Source organism: Strix aluco, chromosome 10, assembly GCF_031877795.1.
Source record: "Strix aluco isolate bStrAlu1 chromosome 10, bStrAlu1.hap1, whole genome shotgun sequence".
Classification (NCBI taxonomy): domain Eukaryota; kingdom Metazoa; phylum Chordata; class Aves; order Strigiformes; family Strigidae; genus Strix; species Strix aluco.
Genome location: NC_133940.1, coordinates 11,200,764 through 11,219,790, shown reverse-complemented (window position 1 = coordinate 11,219,790; position 19,027 = coordinate 11,200,764). Strand labels below are relative to the sequence as shown.

The 19,027-nt window shown below is 40.7% G+C and overlaps 1 protein-coding gene across 4 annotated transcripts in view; it reads left to right on the top strand.

Annotated features, from left to right (window-relative positions):
• The window catches only part of TENM1 (teneurin transmembrane protein 1), a 348,057-nt gene that overhangs the window by 304,775 nt on the left and 24,255 nt on the right, over positions 1–19,027 (top strand). For all 4 annotated transcript variants that reach the window (XM_074835266.1, XM_074835264.1, XM_074835265.1 and 1 more), the window contains 2 exons: positions 11,965–12,331; positions 15,039–15,549. In XM_074835266.1, the coding sequence (XP_074691367.1) occupies positions 11,965–12,331; positions 15,039–15,549 (878 nt within the window). The remainder of the gene's footprint in view (positions 1–11,964; positions 12,332–15,038; positions 15,550–19,027) is intronic.

Sequence of the window (19,027 nt, the reverse complement as noted above, 5' to 3'; positions counted from 1 at the left end):
GGTCTGCTCATCGGAGCAAGCGCAGCCTGAACAGAACTTTCACTGTCTACGTTTGGAGAAAGGAAAGGAAAATGTGAAAGACAAAACTATGATCTGATGAACGGGTGAGAAACAGGGGAAGCGAGCTGCTAGCATAAAAACTAAATTGATTCTAGGCTGAGGTACTTTTAAGCCAGGTTGAGAGTAGGATATCACAAAGCAACTGCAGGATTACATGGAACCAATTAACTAATTAGTATTGCAGGTCAGGGGAAGCCACACTGTCCCTTTAGGTGTTTCTCTACTTACTCGATAGTATATACTGCATTCTTGTAAAAGCAGAAAGCACAAAACACTTTCTCATTGGCTTTTTTTAACACTAGATGCATAATATTCTAATTGTGTTAGAGAGCTACATGCCATCAAAAAGGAAAAACTTTGTTTTCACTGTAGCAAAGTATTGCAAAACTACCCCTGCTCTTGATTTACTTTTAGTCGTCTACATGCGTGAGGCTTTTGATACATTGTTCTAGTTATGTGTAATTAATGCATCATAGATATGCCAAATCGCTGAACTGTGTTTTTCAGTGCTTCACAGAACATGTTTTATGTGGATTCGTGAAACTGCTAAACAAAAAGCACACAAAGCAGAAATTACAATTTATAGGCCCTTTAATTTTTATTTGTGGTCTTGCCTTACAGAAGACTTTCAGAGGTTTTTTCTTTTCAGAAAAGATTTTTTGTTTTCTAATTTTTGCTGCATGAAGGAGCCCAGAAAAGCTGTTATTTTTTTCCAGTATAAAGTCATTTTATTCTCTGGTTCTTTTTACTCTGCTGCTTAATTTCAAGTTCTTCTCTGGCTTTGCTAGAGTACCAGAGAAACTATCTAGAGTGGAAGTCATGGCCCCAGCAAAATCAGCAACTGTTTTGCCACTGACTTCAGTGGAACCGAGGCTTCTCACTGGGTGCTTTTCCAAGCTTAATTGAAAGGGTAGTGAGTGGCAAGTGTGTAGCATCCCTAAGAGAATGTATGTGCTTCTGAAAATTAGACCAAAACAGGTAGTGGACAGAGATTTTACCAAGACATTTTCAAACCTTTTCAAAAAATGAGGCCCCCCCCCCAATTATTTAAGTGTTAGTCTTTGGAAACCATAAGTTTATACAAAATAATTCCAGCCGTAATAGCATATGCAGGAACAAGCAGTCACTAGTATCCATACTTTGAAGCAAAACCAAGCTGATAAAAAAGGATCTTCAGGTAGAAGATAAAATAATCTTTTCTCAGGGGTAGAGGAGAGGTTAAGTAGCCTCTCTTTAACAGGAACTGAGAGAAAAGAGGCTCATAGGATTAGGACCTCAGGTGGAAAAGTCTGTGAGAGCTCATGAATCGAACTTGTAGGTGTATAATGTGAATTTTAGAATATCAAACAGAAAGCAGGATGGTTTCACCACAGCTAATTTATATTCTAATCAAATTATTCTATCACTGAATTTAAAATGCTAGTCATAGAAGTGAGATAGCGTGTGATGAAGTCACACTGAAATTTCTTCCTTAAAGCCCAAATGTTCTTTTTGTATTGGTTACCTGCAAAACAGCAATTTATTTCAATTATCTGCCATAAATAATGCATTACTACTGAGTAAAAGACTATGTACATTTTAATCAACTCTTCCAGCAATTGCATCCTTTTCTTTGATTGTTGAGGCAGGGAGTGTTAGACACTTGATGGTGAAGTGAAGAAGACCTGACAGACCCGCACTCATGACTTTTCTCTTACTTTTTGCTATACAGAGCCAGATTTAAATTGGTTTTTTAATCATTTGTTTCTAATGAGAAATTGCAAGAAGGAAGAAACTTCTGTAAGAATTAGATGGCTGGCAAGAAGGTAGCAGCTCAGCCCTGTGCCTAGGGGCTCTCAGATACACCTGCCTGACGAATGGAAGCCTCCACGCTCACCAAATGCTGCCTGCATGTACACAAAGCTCCCGTACACATCCACCCAGCAACTCCAACTCATCCATGCTGCCTTGCCACCCCCAGGCTTCCTCCAGCTCACCCACCGTCCTTGCACACTTGCCCAGCTCCTCAAACACCTGACCCTCTTTTAGCTCTCTGGGGAATGGGCTCCCAGCTGAGAAACCTGGCTCGTTTTGAGACTCCTGTCAGTCTTTCCCAAGCAACCAACTTACCTGATTGCTTCAGTTTTTATTCCTTAAGCTCAGGTAGCCTTTGATTATCTCTCTCATTTAAATATGGTTTCAGTACGATGGAGTCTAGTTGATGAGTTATTTGTGGCAGAGGCCTTGTATCTGCTGGGCTGAATTATGCTGCTGAAAATGTTTAGCGCAGCTTTGCCAGACTGGTGGGAGTCTGCAATGGGTTGAGATATATCGGTTACTACATTTGACTTTTTTCATCTGTTGAGGAGACATAGTGGACAAAACGTAAGCATGAAGAATATATATATACATGATATGTACCTATATATGCACATATATAACTATGTCTATATACATATATGTATATGTGGTTTCTACATATACTGCAGAGCTACCATAAGTAATTGGATAGTGAAAGCTGTTCCCTGATGTCCTGCAGTCCAAGCCCCAAGAAGGTCAGCTGAGAAAGGAATGTACATGTTGATGGGACCATGCAGAGGCAGGCCGAACAATGCCCCTCCTTTTCTTTTAATCCAGTTGTTCATCCATATCCACTGATAACAAGGCCTGTCTGTGATTTAAGAAATACCTGTTTTGATGGAGGCAACTCCTGCATTAGCCATTTTTTTAAAGATTGTCAGGGCTGGTACTGTGTGTATGTTGCTCTCCTCCTCTCACCACCAATCCTTCACACATCTGTGGGGTAAAGGACCTTACACAGATATAACAGGTTTTGTGTGTTATAAAGTGACTAACAATAATAATTGAACTTTACGTGGAGCTGTCTTTACTGCCTCTATTCCAAGCCTTTCACATTGCCCAGTGTGTTTTGGTTTGGACATTTGAAATGTTGCACAGCATTAGGGGGAGGGAGACCAAATGGGCTGGCACAAATCTGGAATTTCAGTACTGGGCAAGTTTGAGGCCAGCAGTCACCAGAGCTGATGGTGTCCATCCTGCAGAGATGTTGCACACTGCTGGGATAGAAATTGTTGCATTGACTAGGTCAGAGGAAGATTTTCCTACATCTTAGAGGAGAGAGAACTGGTCCTTGGACCCCTGGGCTGTCTTCATGACAGCACAGATCAGGGGAAAGCTTACAGAAATAAAGGCATAAAACACGTGTGAGTGAAAGAAGTGATATAGGCATTTAATTCTACCATCAGGTCATATGAAAGTTTACATAGCTGCCAACTGCTGCATTTGAAAGCTGTAAAAGAAAGTGTGGGTATGGTTGCATGACTGAAAGCATTGCCCCGCAATAACCAGCGGAAGGGGGGTCAAAAAAATCAGCACAGCGATACTTCTGGCTTGCAAATTGCTCCAGGTGCTAAGGGGAACCTGAAAGTCTGCACATCCTGTCAAAACAACACTGTAATAATAACAGCTTACAAAGGGCAGGACTTTGAAGCATGTCAGCAGGAGGGAACTCCAGAGGGTGTTGTTCCCTTGCTGTCTGGGTACTTCTTGGGTCTCAAAGCTGGTTATAAACAAAGACTGAAAAGGTTTTAGTACCAAGAAGTGTTGCTTTGGAGGTATTAGGGATATCTCCAGTATTATTATTAGGACTAAGGTTGCCTTGAGTTATGCTTATAAGCTGCTGAAGTCAAATGAAAGTAAGCTGTGACATCCACAGAAAGTAACGCTGCAGCCTGGGCAATGACAGCTAAGAATGCCTGATTTCTCCTCTGCATGATACCATGTTTGCTTCAGCGTCTTTTCTACTCTTGTTTGTGCCAAGGGAAAAAAAAAAAAAAAAAAGGAAAAGACACTGTGTCAGTGGAGGAAAAAAAAAATGCAAATGTCAAGACAGAAATTGGTTGTATCCATTTGTAGCGTGCCATAGAGAGGTTACATTTATAGCTGTGCATTATGAAGTTTAGGCCACAGAGAGACGCAAACAGAATGATAGAGAGCACCATTTTATGCAGTATGTTACTCCAACAACAACACTCACATTTACAAACAAATTAGCTAAAAATGTCTGAAGGGCATTCAGCTTTTACAAACTGGGCCTCATCTCCTGCTGATAGGTTCCTTTGGGATGGGTATGGCATGCAAAATGATACACTGCCTTGGAGAATAAATTTATGAAGTTTAGCAATGTAGGTCACATTGCAGGAAAATCATAAATGTCTGAACATCACTCAATAGCCACTCAATCAACTGCTCAAAGCAAAAAGGGAAACTGAACAGCGTGTCGCTGTCTCTGGTGAGAACTGGGGAAAGTCATGGTATGCTGTAAAACCCTTTAGGTCCTCCATCAGTATGGATTTCTTTTTTCATCTATTTTTCTTGCCAGTTCAGAGTAATATTTTTGTGTCCATATTAATAGTGACAACAAAACCAATGTAGTTTTTGCTGTTACTCCCATGAACTGTAAGTGTGTTGGGTGGCTTGTGAAAGGTATGCCAAAAATCTGGGGAATCAGGAGAGGTCAGGTGGTTGAAACTTGGTATAAGTAGCCTATTCGTAAGGAACTAACTTCATTGTGAAATGATTTTTGTATGCTGTCATCCAGCCAGAAGGATTTATAACTTACGCTATTTGCTTCAGTCTTTCTGGATTTGGTTTGAAGGAATAAAGAAAAGACGTTTTAAAAGAGGACTTTTCTAGATCTAGAACTGTCTAGAGATTCCTGTTGCTTTCTAAATCTAGAAATTACAAAGAGCCTGAGATCCAGAAATTTAGAACTTCGGTAGAGATGTCGAGAGCCTTTCTGAAGACATCTAGAGCCTTTGTAGATCTGGGGCCTTTCTAGATCTAGAGCTTTCTGGAGCTGGGGTGGGGACACGGACAGATGACACACACGTCATGACAGGATTTAGTTGAATTTTGCTTAAAAAAATATTAGTCCTAAACTTTATCCTTGTAATCTTTTCTGTCACAGTCTGATAATACATATCCAAATATGCACCACAGCAGTAACCAATGCCTTAGCTGACAGAAATTTAAAGCAGAGTGTCTGCTTACAGTCTCAAGCTAGAATCAGACACTCTCCAGAGCATTTTCTGGCAAGTATGTAATCCGTGTAAATACTCACATAGGATTGCTGCATGGAATGCAGTTGTCTTGTTTGTTCTACAAAATGCAAGATGCCTAATTTTTTTTACTAGCTATTTGAAGTCTTAACAGCAGTATGTGTTTCCTTTCAATGTAGCATAACAGTTAGTTAGATTACATTAGTTTTACTCAGTTGAAATATCTATTGTGTAAATATCTGTGAAAAATTAGTTGCAGAAAATCATGTCATGATCACAATCTTGGTGCTAATTTCTGTAAAAGTAAGGACTCAAATTACTTTAGGTGCTTTTTCTGCCTAGAATTTTTATATCACTGTGAAAAAAAATATGTATAATTTAAATATAAAAATCAAACTTCTCTATAGTTGTTTTGCTTTCTCTGCTACAGTTTAGTAAAGAATTAGTTCACTCTTACACTGGATTAAAAAAAGCTATTATTATTGAATTTTTCAGTTTTGAAAATTTAATTTCTATGTATCCTCTCTTCCTCTCAGTTTTCAGGCCAGATGCTTTCATGAACATCAGTAGTTATTGGAAGCAAAAGACACTGTAACGTACTAGCTCCAGCCTCTCACTGTTCTCAAACAGCTTTTAATTACTGTCTCGATTGAAGCTCTCTTCCTCCCACCTTTTCTGCATTGGCAGCACACTGGCTTTGTGTATCCAGAACTTCTGAGCTCAAAATGGAAAGATGAGGCCAAAACTAATGAGAGATTTATTAAGATTTATGCAACCTTACTTTTGTGCCGTCTCGTCTGACAAGCGCGGGACCTGGAAACACAAGTTAGAAAGTGAGACAAAATGGAAACAGTCCTGTTGTTAGCTAGATTTCCACCTGGTCCTGCTCCCTCCTTTTGGCCATGCAAATTAACTGCAACAGTATGTTTGGAGGACATCTATTCCCACTCCAGCACTGGTGACATGTTTGGGTTAGGTTCAAATATCATGGTCTATTTTGAGATATTTTAATTGAATAGTCTAAGACTCCTCCTCTCAGAGGTACCACTCTGCTCAAAATACTTTGTAAATTCCTTCTGGGCATTTAACAAAGTATTTCTTTCATAGCCTGTTTAAACCATGGGTACCATGTTTAAACAGACTTAAATGGCTTAGGATTCTAAGTCCCATTGATTTTCATAGTCAATGGGCTTCTGTGATTCTGGATAATATTCCCTCTATTATTAAATAAAGATGGTGTGAAACCTGTCCCCATAGAAATCAACTTTTCCTATCAATTTAGTAGACCCAAGATACAGTCTTTGAAGTTGTGAAGCAGAGAAAAATCGTAAAAAAGGAATTATGAAACTAGAAGAGAGCTGGAAGGTGAGAGCACAGTGAATGTTTGTGGCAAGTGAAGCAAGGACAAGCAGTGAAAACTGCTGGAATGGTGCCTTGCCTTCATGTCCCTGCTCTGGGTCCCTTATCCACTGGAAATAATTGATGGCAAAGGCAGGTTGGCGGGGAGACTACCCGAGCCATGATCCTGGAGAAATGGTGGCCTCAAACCTCTGAGCTGCATCTGTAAATGTGCCACAGCTGCTTTCTGAGCCCATGGTAGAAAACAGTGGTCGTTAGGCTGCAAAACTCATTTATTTGGGTTTTTCACTGGGGAACGATGAATGCAGAGAGAGCAACATTTGTGAAGTTTAGAGTAGGGACTGCTACAGCTGAACAGTATAATTCTGAATTTTATAATATGCAGCATCAGAAGCATGAGAAACAAAGGCTTCTCCAGCATGGGAGGAGGCTGTAATCCCACTGTGGGGAAGAGTTCCCTGGTGTCAGACCGCAGCAGCTGAATTGTGTCTCTCTGTGCCATTAAGAAAGAAGCTAAGCTGCTCAGAGGAGCTGACACTGTCAGTGTCAACAAAAGAAAGAGCCCAGAAGTGAGAGCAAACTGACAGAAGATGATGAAAAAATATCCGTAGTTGTCAACTGTGAGAAAATAGAGAGAAATATATGTAGTGAGACATCCTGTAAAAAGTTCAGGGAAGCAGAACCAGTCTCCTTCAGCCTTGTAAACTACATGCTCTCTCCTAATGGACCACCTGTGTGAGTCCTTCCTTGGAGCCATTTCTTTCCCAGAAGGAAGAAGAAGGGTTTGAGTGGGAAGAGAGAAAAATGCTGTTTAGAAGGACGTTGTGGTGAGTAAAAGGGTTTGGCCTGGAAACAACACATGAAGTGAGTATAAATAAGAGGAGATGAAAAAGCAAAGTTAGCAGCTAAAGAGAAATATGGAAGAGGCTATGGTCAGGTCTGCAAATGCATATCATAGAGCTGAATAAAGGCAAAGGTAGCATAAACAGAAGTGCTCGAAGCTGAGCGGTACAGATAGGAAGTAATCCATCAGTCAGGACTATCAGAAAAATTTTGGCATGAATTTCATGCTACTACATGAAATTGAATCAAAATACACAAGCAATGCATGGCAAGAAATCAAAGCAATGGTGAAGCCTTTTTAGGGATTTATGCAGCTTCTTTTAATCCATGATAAATGAAACTTATCCCATTGAAATTTACCCCCGCAACCAAACAGTTAAGCTCTTGAAACTGGTATCTGCAGACAAGGATAAATTTTTCCCTCTTTACTTTTCTTACTTTGATATGAACAGTAGAATTTGTTTGATCCGATTTGTTTAAAATAGTACCAAAAATGCCACAGCCGTAAAATGTCATGCAAAATATGCAGAAAGTTTTAGCCATATGGTCAGAACCAAAAGTGAAACAGGATTCTTCACAAACTAACACTTAAATGTGTGTACATGTGCGGGCGTGTATGTTTAAGAAGTATATGAGTGCAGGCTTTCCTATCAGTGCTACTTTACAAAAAACTCACGCTATTTATTTAGTTGTAAAGATTTGCTGTGGGAAAAATATTTAAATATTTCGAAACCAGATAGGTAGGTAGGTAGGTAGATAGTTATACAAGCACATGTATATTTTGCAAGAAAGAAACAAAGACAAAAAGTACCATTCAGGTCTGAGAGCTATTTAACTACCTAAATGTAGATCTCCCAGTGAAAATTCATTTAAACTGAAGCCACCTTAGTGCACTTTGTGTTTTCCGGAACACTTGACATGAAAAAATGTATTAGAAAGCTAAACCAGTAGGTGTTAATTTTGCACTTCTCAAACCAGAGATTGATTATTGGATATAGCTGGAGCCTTTATGTTGACAGTTAAATGCTGAATTCCCAGAAAAGTTGACATGTTAATACTTATGTGCAAAAGGTCTCATTGCTCAAGGGTTCACTTGTTTCAGCAGTGATTTCCATTGCATATACTCAGTCTCCTGTGAACCAAACCAGAACTGTCACCTGGAAATTTCAGTCTGTGAGGAGTGTGGGGTACTGAATGCTACTGAACAAACCTTGTCTGTTTGTTTATAATGGGATAATCGGCAATGCCATTTTTGTACACTGCTCGAAGAAAGAGCCCATTAAATGTAAGAAAAAGCACTTGCAGTTGGCCCAATTTTGAGTTATAAGAAAAATGTACATATATGGGAGAGGACTTTTTACAGGGTCTTGTAAAGTACTGCTTCAAATTAAGAAGTATATTAACTGATTTAATATTCTAATCCTAACTGAGGTTTTGTCAGGAAAAGCTTTTTAATAGGCACAGTTACATCAGATGAGGATTGAAGTGCTTCTTTGTAATATGTTTATTGGCTTTGAATGAAGCACAACTGATGGTTTGGTCACAGAAACCTGCCAGAGGGCAGCTTGCTTTAAAAGAAAAGAAACAGCCAGTGACTTTTCAAGATAACAGTGAACCTGAGGGTGCAGTTACACTTCAGCTTAAGCTGATTTAGGTGATTAGTTTTTAGCCAACAAACTGTCCTGAACCTGCTCTCTATAGGAGCACATAAACACTGGCCTTGCTGCTGGGGACTGCACTGGGAGAAGGGATGGGGTGGGACTGCAAACCCCAGCTTACATCAGTTTAAGATGCCATGAAACCTCATCCTGACAAGAACAGTGCAGGTTTTTTCTAGATCTGTGAAATTATTCTTCAGATTAGGAATGCTCAGGGGTTTGTATTTGTGTGTATGTTTGATTTTAACTGGCCTATTCACCATTTTTTTCCCCTCCAGTTGCACTAGCATGAGCTTGCAGTGAGCAGCAGCTGGTTTTTGTGCTGCAGTCTCCAGACAGGTACATGCTAGCTGTAATATTTCAACTGGGATTAAACCATTAATACATCCATGACTGCTTTAAACCCCAGAAGGAGAAGCCATAGCCGTACCTTCTGTTAGCTTTGCAGAGCAGAGAGCTAGGCAACAGTTCTGGCATAATAACGAAAATTGTTTAGATGTTCCCAACTAAAATTTTATTTATTTTTACCATAATGCAGCTAGATTTACAGATGTGACCAGTATGAAAACAAATGTTCTTGCAGTTAACAGCTGTGAAGACTAAGCTTTAGACACATTTCTGCAAGTGAAATGGACAGCTGCATAAAAGTTTATTCTATCTCAGTAAACCAAATCAACCTCAAATCAACCAGAGAAAAAGTTGTTTTGGCCCAATCTAGTCCCTGCTTATCTGCAAGGCACCACACATACTTTCACAGTGGGAGGAATTCAAATTATTCACTGGACAGAGGCAGTGTGACTGGTCCACAAAGGAAAACCAGCAAATAAGACATGGCAGGTGCCATGCAGAGTCATTATGGCAAAAATAGATAGTTTCAGCCCAAAGTTTTTATCACTAATAATCTAGTTACGTTTAATCTAAGATTATTTTTACAGCAGAGCACTCTGCGAAGGAGGCTGTTAAAGTTGAAGGTGTCTGTTTCCCATTAAAAATAATCCATTTACTTTGATAGAGCAATCAACTGTTCTGCGTGAAAAGTACATTGCAAGTATTTTTTTTTTCAAGTTTTTCTCAAGATAGCCTTGTAGAGATTTTTATGCTAACTGCAGTTTTATTTGGTGTCTCTCTCAGTTGAAGCGTGAGCTAACAGCAGTGTGTAAACCAGCCCTAGCGCAGCGGGTGGAATCCAGGCGGTCACACACACAGAAATCAGCACCTTTATGGGAGAAATCTGCTTCCAACTGTTTCACTACATTTATCATCATTTGGAAGGACTGTACCACCTGGTTCAGAAGAGATCTTGAACCCAATAGCATTAGTCTTAATGCCAGTTACTATGCTGTCTAGTAAAATGGACTGGGCACAAAAAGGAGTTCGATTACTCCATGAGCCTTCATAATTGTGTGGTGCACCATGTAACCACGCAGGACGAGACACGGTAGCCACAATGCCCTCACTTTATTAAAACATCAATTATCAAACCAGCAATGTACTTCTGGAAATGAGATTATTCAGGAAATACTGATGCTTGAGAAAGGGAGAGGCTTGGCCTCCAGCCTGGTTCCTGAGCTGACCCCAGGCAAGCAGGTGGCTTGTGATGGCCGCACACTCCACCATATGTTATTCCTCAGTGCTGAGCATTGTATTAGCATCTGCGGTCTCTACATTCATAGATCTTTTAATTAGCACAGTGGAAAAATGAGCAAAACCAGCAACAAAATCAGTAAATGAAATAATAGAAGCTTCTGTGACATAGAAAGCATATAAAACTGTTACATTTTAGCCTAGTATTTATTCTTTCCTGATGACTGAAATATTTAGTCCAGAAAAATTCCACTCAGATAAAAGCAGCCATCTCTTCATAAAGGATAACAAACAAAGCATCCTGAGACAGACAAAAATAGACTGTCTTGCAATCTCAGTGGCTCAGTTGTTCTCTGACCTTTCCATAGGCAAGCTACAGTCCAAATTCTCCACTGGCCATTAGCTGGGGAGAGGGACCAGTCTACTCTGTACTCCGTTGTTGTTTCCCAGTTCAGTGATCCTGCAGTGCCTACTGAGCTTTCTCAACAGGAGGAGTTTGAAGCTCTTGGCAGGACATGCTACAATCAGCAGCCTACATACTGGTTGTCTTTCAGGCTGACAGGCAACCCCACCTTTAACTGGGAGCACGTTTAATTCCTCCAGATCCTGATGCAACAGGTATCAGATGAGCGAGATCATTCTTCTAGTATTTCCACCAGCGTGGTTTAGAAACTTTGCTTGGTTGGCACTCTCACCTGCATGGAATAAGGCAAAAAGCTAACCTTAAGTATGAAGAATTTACTTAATCCATGACTGAAATACTGAATTTCACAAAGCAAAATCATTATAAGTAATTACAGCTTGGCTACTGTTTCATATGAAGTGTGATATATTGGTGTATTATTGTTACAAAGAATTAACAAGCTTATATATCTTATGGCATATAAGTCTTATTAACATTTCTTGCTTAGTAAATAAATTGTGGAAATGTGTCGTGCTCTTCTAGTATGTCATTTTCCTTTTGTACTAACAGTCAATTAAAATGTTAGGACATTGACAGCCTCTAACTGTTTTCCACTCTGCCAGTGTTGACTGCAACCTTGAAACAATAACATTCAGACCTGGAAAATTTTCTGGCTGATGTTGCATGACATGAAGTGTGTGTTTTTATTTGCATGACTGCATAAGCATAATAAAGTTCCCACCTTAATGGACTTGTTCAAATACCTCTCAGAGGGTGCTAAATTACATTTCAAATCAAGGTTTGTTCCACACTGGAGCTGGACCTCAGAAAAGAGTGTGCTTGTTGAAACCTTCTGCCAAACCCAATTGAAGGTACATACTAGAGAAGCAGTGCTGGGTGAATCCACTGAGTGCCTTGATGACATAGTGATCAGAGGTGGTAGAATGAAACAGCCTTACTTCCTTAATCACTCCTTTTTCTTTTTTTTTTTTTCCAGGTGCGATTAGAGTGGCCAACAGACCTCACAGTGAACCCCCTAGACAATTCACTGTATGTCCTGGACAACAACATTGTCCTGCAGATCTCTGAGAACAGGCGTGTACGAATTATTGCAGGGCGCCCCATTCACTGCCAGGTGCCAGGCATCGACCACTTCATCATCAGCAAGGTGGCCATCCACTCAACCCTGGAGTCAGCCAGGGCAATCGCTGTGTCTCACAGTGGCATACTCTACATTGCAGAGACAGATGAAAGAAAGATCAACCGTATACAACAAGTCACAACCAACGGTGAGATCTCTATAATCGCTGGAGCCCCATCAGATTGTGACTGCAAGATTGATCCTAATTGTGACTGTTTTTCAGGTAAGGAGATGCTAGTTGTTTCCTATCTCTTATCTGTTGAGATTCCCTGGCACAGCTGCAGATTAGCAAAGTGACAAGGGGAAGGAGAGACGAGCAATGATTCCGTTTCCTTGGAAAGCCAAAAACCTTATGAGCAGCTCTTTGTGGATTTAATTCATTGGATTCAAAGGTGTGAGTCTTCCAGTTGGCCCTGGAGGAGCCTCAGGGTGGCCTTAGCTTTTCCTCTTTTCATACTGAGATTACACACTGTTCAAAATTATCTCCAAATCTGCCTTTCTGTGTCAGCTACATTTGCCCATGTTGAAGGTGGTGCCAGCCCCAATGCAAATTGCACCTAAATGCTACTGGATCATAGAATCATAGAATGATAGAATGGTTTGGGTTGGAAGAGACCTTAAAGATCATCCAGTTCCAACCCCCCTGCCATGGGCAGGGACACCTTCCACTAGACCAGGTTGCTCAAAGCCCCGTCCAACCTGGCCTTGAACACTGCCAGGGAGGGGGCAGCCACAGCTTCTCTGGGGAGCCTGTGCCAGTGTCTCACCACCCTCACAGGGAAGAATTTCTTCCTTAGATCTAATCTAAATCTACCCTCTTTCAGTTTAAAACCATTACCCCTCGTCCTATCCCTACACCCCCCGATCAAGAGTCCCTCCCCATCTTTCCTGTAGCCCCTTTAAGTACTGGAAGGCCGCTATAGCGTCTCCCCAGAGCCTTCTCTTCTCCAGGCTGAACAACCCCAACTCTCTCAGCCTGTCCTCATAAGGGAGGTGCTCCAGCCCCTGATCATCTTCATGGCCTCCCCTGGACCTGCTCAAGCAGGTCCATGTCCTTCTGATGTTGGGGGCCCCAGAGCTGGGCACAGCACTGCAGGTGTGGTCTCATGAAAGCAGAGTAGAGGGGGAGAATCCCCTCCCTCGACCTGCTGGCCACACTTCTCTTCATGCAGCCCAGGACACAGTTGGCTTTCTGGGCTGTGAGCGCACATTGCTGGCTCACAGTCAGTTTTCCATCCACTACAACCCCCAAGTCCTTCTCCGCAGGGCTGCTCTCAATCCACTCCTCGCCCAGCCTGGATTTGTGCTTGGGATTGCCCCGACCTATGGGCAGGACCTTGCCCTTGACCTTGCTGAACTTCATGAGGTTTGCAGGGTCCCACCTCTCCAGCCTGTCCAGGTCCCTCTGGATGGCACATCCCTTCCCTCCAGCGTGTGACTGCACCACACAGCTCAGTGTCGTTGGTGAACTTGCTGAGGGTGCACTCGATCCCAATCAGGCAGCCCTTCTCACCAAGAAGAGTACCAAGGTGTTTCACATCAAGTGAAAAACATTAGCATATGCCTTCTCATTGCTTGTGTCGCGCTGCGCAACCAGCAAAATTATGTAAACACCTAATGTTCAGAATTTCTTTTTGTGTTTTAAACTGGAACAGCCAGTGCCAGGCCCTCACTGCACCACTGGACATTCTCAGGCAACACAGCTTCTCTCCCCTGAATGCACTAAGACAGATTGTGGCTTTTTTTTTTTTCATAAAAACATATTTCATAATGGGACAAAGGACAGCATTCCCTTATACAGAGGTGTGCAGTATATTGTCATCTTGTCATCTCTAAGAACCACTGTGTTCAGCTTCATAATGTCATCATAATTCTTAAGCCTCTCATTTCAAGTAAAAGGTTAATTACTGACAAGAAAACATTAAGTATGTCAAGAATGGAGAGAAAAAAAAATGTAAATGGTCTTCCAGAGAAGGTGTGTTGCTGACCCAGCATTGTAATGATAATCAAAGCCTCATATGCATTGCCAAGTGCTGCCAGCTTCAGTTACAGCTGTGGTAGACCAGTGCTGAAAAGAATCCTGTTCAGGATTCCTACTGAGGGAAACTACCCTCAGTGCTGAAAAATGAAAAACTCTGGCAAATCTAATGATTGTGCCAGGGCTGGGTTGTGAAAGACAGGGTCAGCTTGGCAGAAAGATCAGCTAATTGGTCCATCTCTAAGGAAGCATAGGGTATGCTCAAACTCTCCAGCAAACTTCATTTCTGAGTCAGGAGAAGGGTAGCAGTACAAACAGTAATGTGTTTTTCTCTAAGAGTGAGGTTTAATATGCTTTCTTGCTAGTTACAGAACATGCTGCTCGTGTAAAGTCATTGTGATATGCAGCCCATGATAATGCAAATATCCTCCTCAAACCTTAAAATACACAAACCAAGTAAATTATCAAGTAATATTGGGAGGGGTGGTTTCTCAAGGTGCTTTTTGGCTATTGTGTTGTTTTCCTGTAATGTTGAGTTTTTAGTAAGTATAAACTAGTCTTTCCTTCAGTGTCATTTTAGCTGAATTACTGGGTTTTATTTTCTCTTTGTTTTATTTATAACACAGTTCTATTTTAACTACATGCCAACAGACAGAAAGTAGGGAATGAAACTTCAGGTGTCTTTTTTTTTTTCTTTCACAATTTTGCCATTAAAGCTTTCCTGAGCAGCAGGGCAAAACTATTGTAAATTAGATAATTTATATTCTTGTTTGTCCTCATTGAGACTAATTTAGAATTGCACCAACCTTAGATAATAGGGATTTAATTAGTTGGAAGAAGATACTGTTTTATTGAACTGTAAATGATACTAAGGAGAAGCAGCGTGTCAGGTTTAGGGGATCAGTTTAAATACGGACATTACAGATTACTAAAATTACCGTTTCTTCTCCAGGTGATGGTGGATATGCCAAAGATGCAAAGCTGAAAGCACCTTCTTCTCTAGCAGTCTCTCCTGATGACACGCTGTATGTAGCAGACCTTGGCAATGTTCGCATCCGTGCAGTCAGCCGAAACAAGGCTCACCTCAGTGACACGAATATGTATGAGATTGCGTCGCCAGCGGACCAAGAACTGTATCAGTTCACCATCAACGGCACCCACCTGCACACGCTCAACCTCATAACGAGGGACTACATTTACAATTTCACCTACAGCGGGGAAGGGGATATCGGCACCATCACCAGCAGCAATGGGAATTCGGTTCACATCCGCAGAGACACGAGTGGGCTGCCCCTGTGGGTCGTGGTGCCGGGGGGCCAGGTGTACTGGCTGACAATAAGCAGCAATGGGGTTCTGAAAAGAGTTTATGCCCAAGGCTACAACCTGGCTCTGATGACATATCCTGGAAACACGGGGCTTTTAGCAACCAAAAGCGATGAAAATGGATGGACAACTGTGTATGAGTAAGTCCATGACATTAAATGCCTCCTGTAAGGAATCCTATTTTAAATGAACATTGAAATTTTTTTAGTCACTTCTAGTAATTTAAAAAGACACCCTGCTACTAACACTGCATGAGAAAGGACAAGTAGTGCTGTTGCACAAGCTTTTACAATGAAACACTACCAGTTCCTACATGCCAAAGCCTGTCATATGTAAAAGCTCTGCATGTAGTGCCCATTAGGTGCAGCAGAAACTGCCTGCAATTATACTTCACTTTCACTTTATTATTGTGAATCTGTTTCTCTAAATGAAAATATGATTGTGGAATTTTTTGTCGCTAAAGAAGTAGAGGCAAGTTGTGATATGAATCAGGAATGTGCAAAATTCCTGAGGAAGACACAAAGGGGAAAATTAGCATATTCATCAGAGAAGGGAGTGTTGCAAAGGAAATTGAGAATCTCAGTGGAAGGAATATTCAAAGACAAGAGTGAACTTGTCTCTATCAGCAGGGGAAGAGGATATACGATAACAAAAGGGTATGTAATAGCAAAAGGCTGTATATAAGGGGAGTAGAAATAGCCTCGACAACAAGACCTTCAGGAGACCTTTGATGGGACTTCTAAAGAGCAAGACAAGACAGTTGAAGATACAGTCAGAACATCCCAATCTGGTCCCAGAGAGAGAACAACTCAAGAGAAAGTTAATTTTTGATATATAAAGAGGTGTGATGTATCAGGATTTCTCATTATTTATAATTAATTGTCATAATCCCTGCTTAAGGAAGTGACAAGTGATGGATGGAGATCATATGTTAACATTGCAGTACTAGTTTAGAGTCTTCAGGGAGGATAATAATGCCTGCTTTCAGTGGAGCATGGGAATTCGTGGTCAAAACATAAAATGAAAAGCCATCCAGGTGAGATACGAACATAAGTTCCTGTGTAAGTCACCTGGAGAGGTAGCTGAGTCACCATCATTACAGGTTTATAGAATTATGTTTTCTTAACATGGAAGTAGGATAAAAGCAGAAAAAACTGCTGCCTAGTGCATGGGCTGTTTTATTCAATGGGATGTTTTTCCATCCTGTCCTGTATTATTCTGCCAAAGACTAAGTTGATAGGGCAGATAGAAGTATAAACCATTAGAGAGGGCCATTTTTGATAGCATGCAGAAAAACAAAACCGTACAAGGCCTTACTGGTTCAGTTCTCATTATCAGGCATCTATTGATACAGATTTAAATTATCTTGCAACAAGACAAAGCTCACTGTTGTCCTGGTGCTGTTTAAACACCGATCTGAGTGTTACCTTTTATAAGCAGAACTGACTTAAAATATATGCTTCTTTTTAATAATTTCAGCACTGAGATTGATCCATTTAAATCCCTACTTGAGGATGGCATCAATCCAGACTATGGACCAATGACACTTCCAAAAAGCTTTTACAGTGGCTCCAAGTCATACCTATTACTTCTTAAAATGCTGAACACCATGCATTGTTGCAGGGCCTTGATTGTTAGAGCATGTTAGAGGGGATTTTTTTTAGTCATGTGCTTCTCAATGTCCGTATTCTTACTCTGTCCCACGGACACTGAGTGTAAACCATTTCACACAGTTATTGCTTGTTCCTGTTGTCTTCTGGAGAGTTGTTTGTTAAAGTATGACTCAAGCATAGTAAGATCTTTTAAAGGACTCACCTGCTTGCAAGTGCCTCCCATTTTATGTAATATAGATTTCTTCATAAAGAAATACCTCTGCCTTGGAAGGATTGATATGATGTATATGATTTACACAAAGAAATTTTGTTAAATTAAACAGTTTTTCATACTCTCACAGCTTTAACTGCAGGCTAGGTAACACTGTCCTTACTGATGCTTCGAGTTGTCCAGACTTTGCATGACCACGTACTTCTGCCAGTATAGATCAGGCAGTAGAAACTAACAGAATTACAATTGTTAGCATTACAAAAACAACAGCAAAATTAAATAGTGAAGTCATATCATTAATATTTATGTTCAGTCCAATATTCTAAGTCATCTTCATAATATATTACAGATTCCTGAATGACTGATGCGCAGAATGTCACCCAATCTGCTGCAGTCAGAGGCGTAGTTGAGTATAATCAGCGCTGTGCTGAGTAGATGTGCCTTCAGGAGATGCTGCTCACCTTCTGCCATAATAGGTCATGGGGCGTGATGGTCCTTTGTTATCCTTTAACCAGACATTATTTTCCAGACAGGTCACATTCTGAACTGACATCTGATTTCAGTTTGAAAATTAGATTTTTTTGAAGGGGTTATGAACATAGTATTGGAGCTAAGAGAATTATCATATAAGCAACTTTCAAATTGCTTGGAATCATCTTCTCTGTTTAAGCCAGATTTGCATTCACATCCAAAAGTTCAACCTATGGCACGGTCAAGCTGAAATGGGGATGAGTTTGTTTAACAACACGTATCACACATACTTGGGAATATGAGCAAAGATAATGAACTGTTCAGAACATCTACCTATGTGTCAGATTCACTCACAGAGGGAAATTATTAAGAGGTCTACAAAAGTACTTGTCATCCATCTACTCTAATCTGATGGAATGGAAGTACTGAAAGAGCTCTTGCATAAAATTATAGCTAATGTACAATTTTCAGTCATCTAGATTTTTTTAATATTGTATCATTAAAGCTGTAAAAGGGGAGGGGGAGCACTGGGCCTCTATTAAATCAAGGACAAGAAAACACCTGCAAGAAACGACTCTCTCTGAAAAAATTAATTAGACCGCTTTCCATTAGAAATGATATAACTCTTAACTGTGCTACACATAGAAATGCAAATGGATTGTGAAGCTATATCCCCAAGTGTGCGTTTCAAATATTGGTGAGCACTTCCTCATGTGAGTACTGAAATCAATGCAATTATTTGCATGATTAAATGGTCACTGACATGATTAACAGTGGCATAACGGGGCCCCAAATTAACATTAAGAAATATGTCATGATTCTGCCCCTATTAGTATGGGTAGGACATTGCTCTGCAGGAACTGAGTCCCAGTGTGCTACTATTCATCATGTGAAAGGTGGCAGAACCTGTCCTCAAAGGGTTGGTTTTCTTGAAGCAATCTGGAATTAAAAAAACCCTTTAGATGGTTATGCTGTGGAATTGTTACTGAGGCACTAATCTGCATGTTCTCCTTGAAGTCAGTGGGACCATCTAGATGAGTAAGAGTCCACTGGCATATGCTCGAGTCTCGTTATAATCCAGTAACAGTTTATCCCATTTTCAGCTACACAGGGAGTTTTGTATCTCATCAGCAGCACTGTCAGCAGCAAAACTGGATCCTTAGTGAAGATGGATCCTGAGTCTTGTGCACAAGTACATTCCAATAAACTGGCTGCATTTACGCCATAAAAATGCATGATCTGGGGATTTTTCTATGGTGCAGTAGCAAATCCAAATCACCTAGCAAGCTGTCATATCTGTTTGATCAAGCAGTAAATGAAATA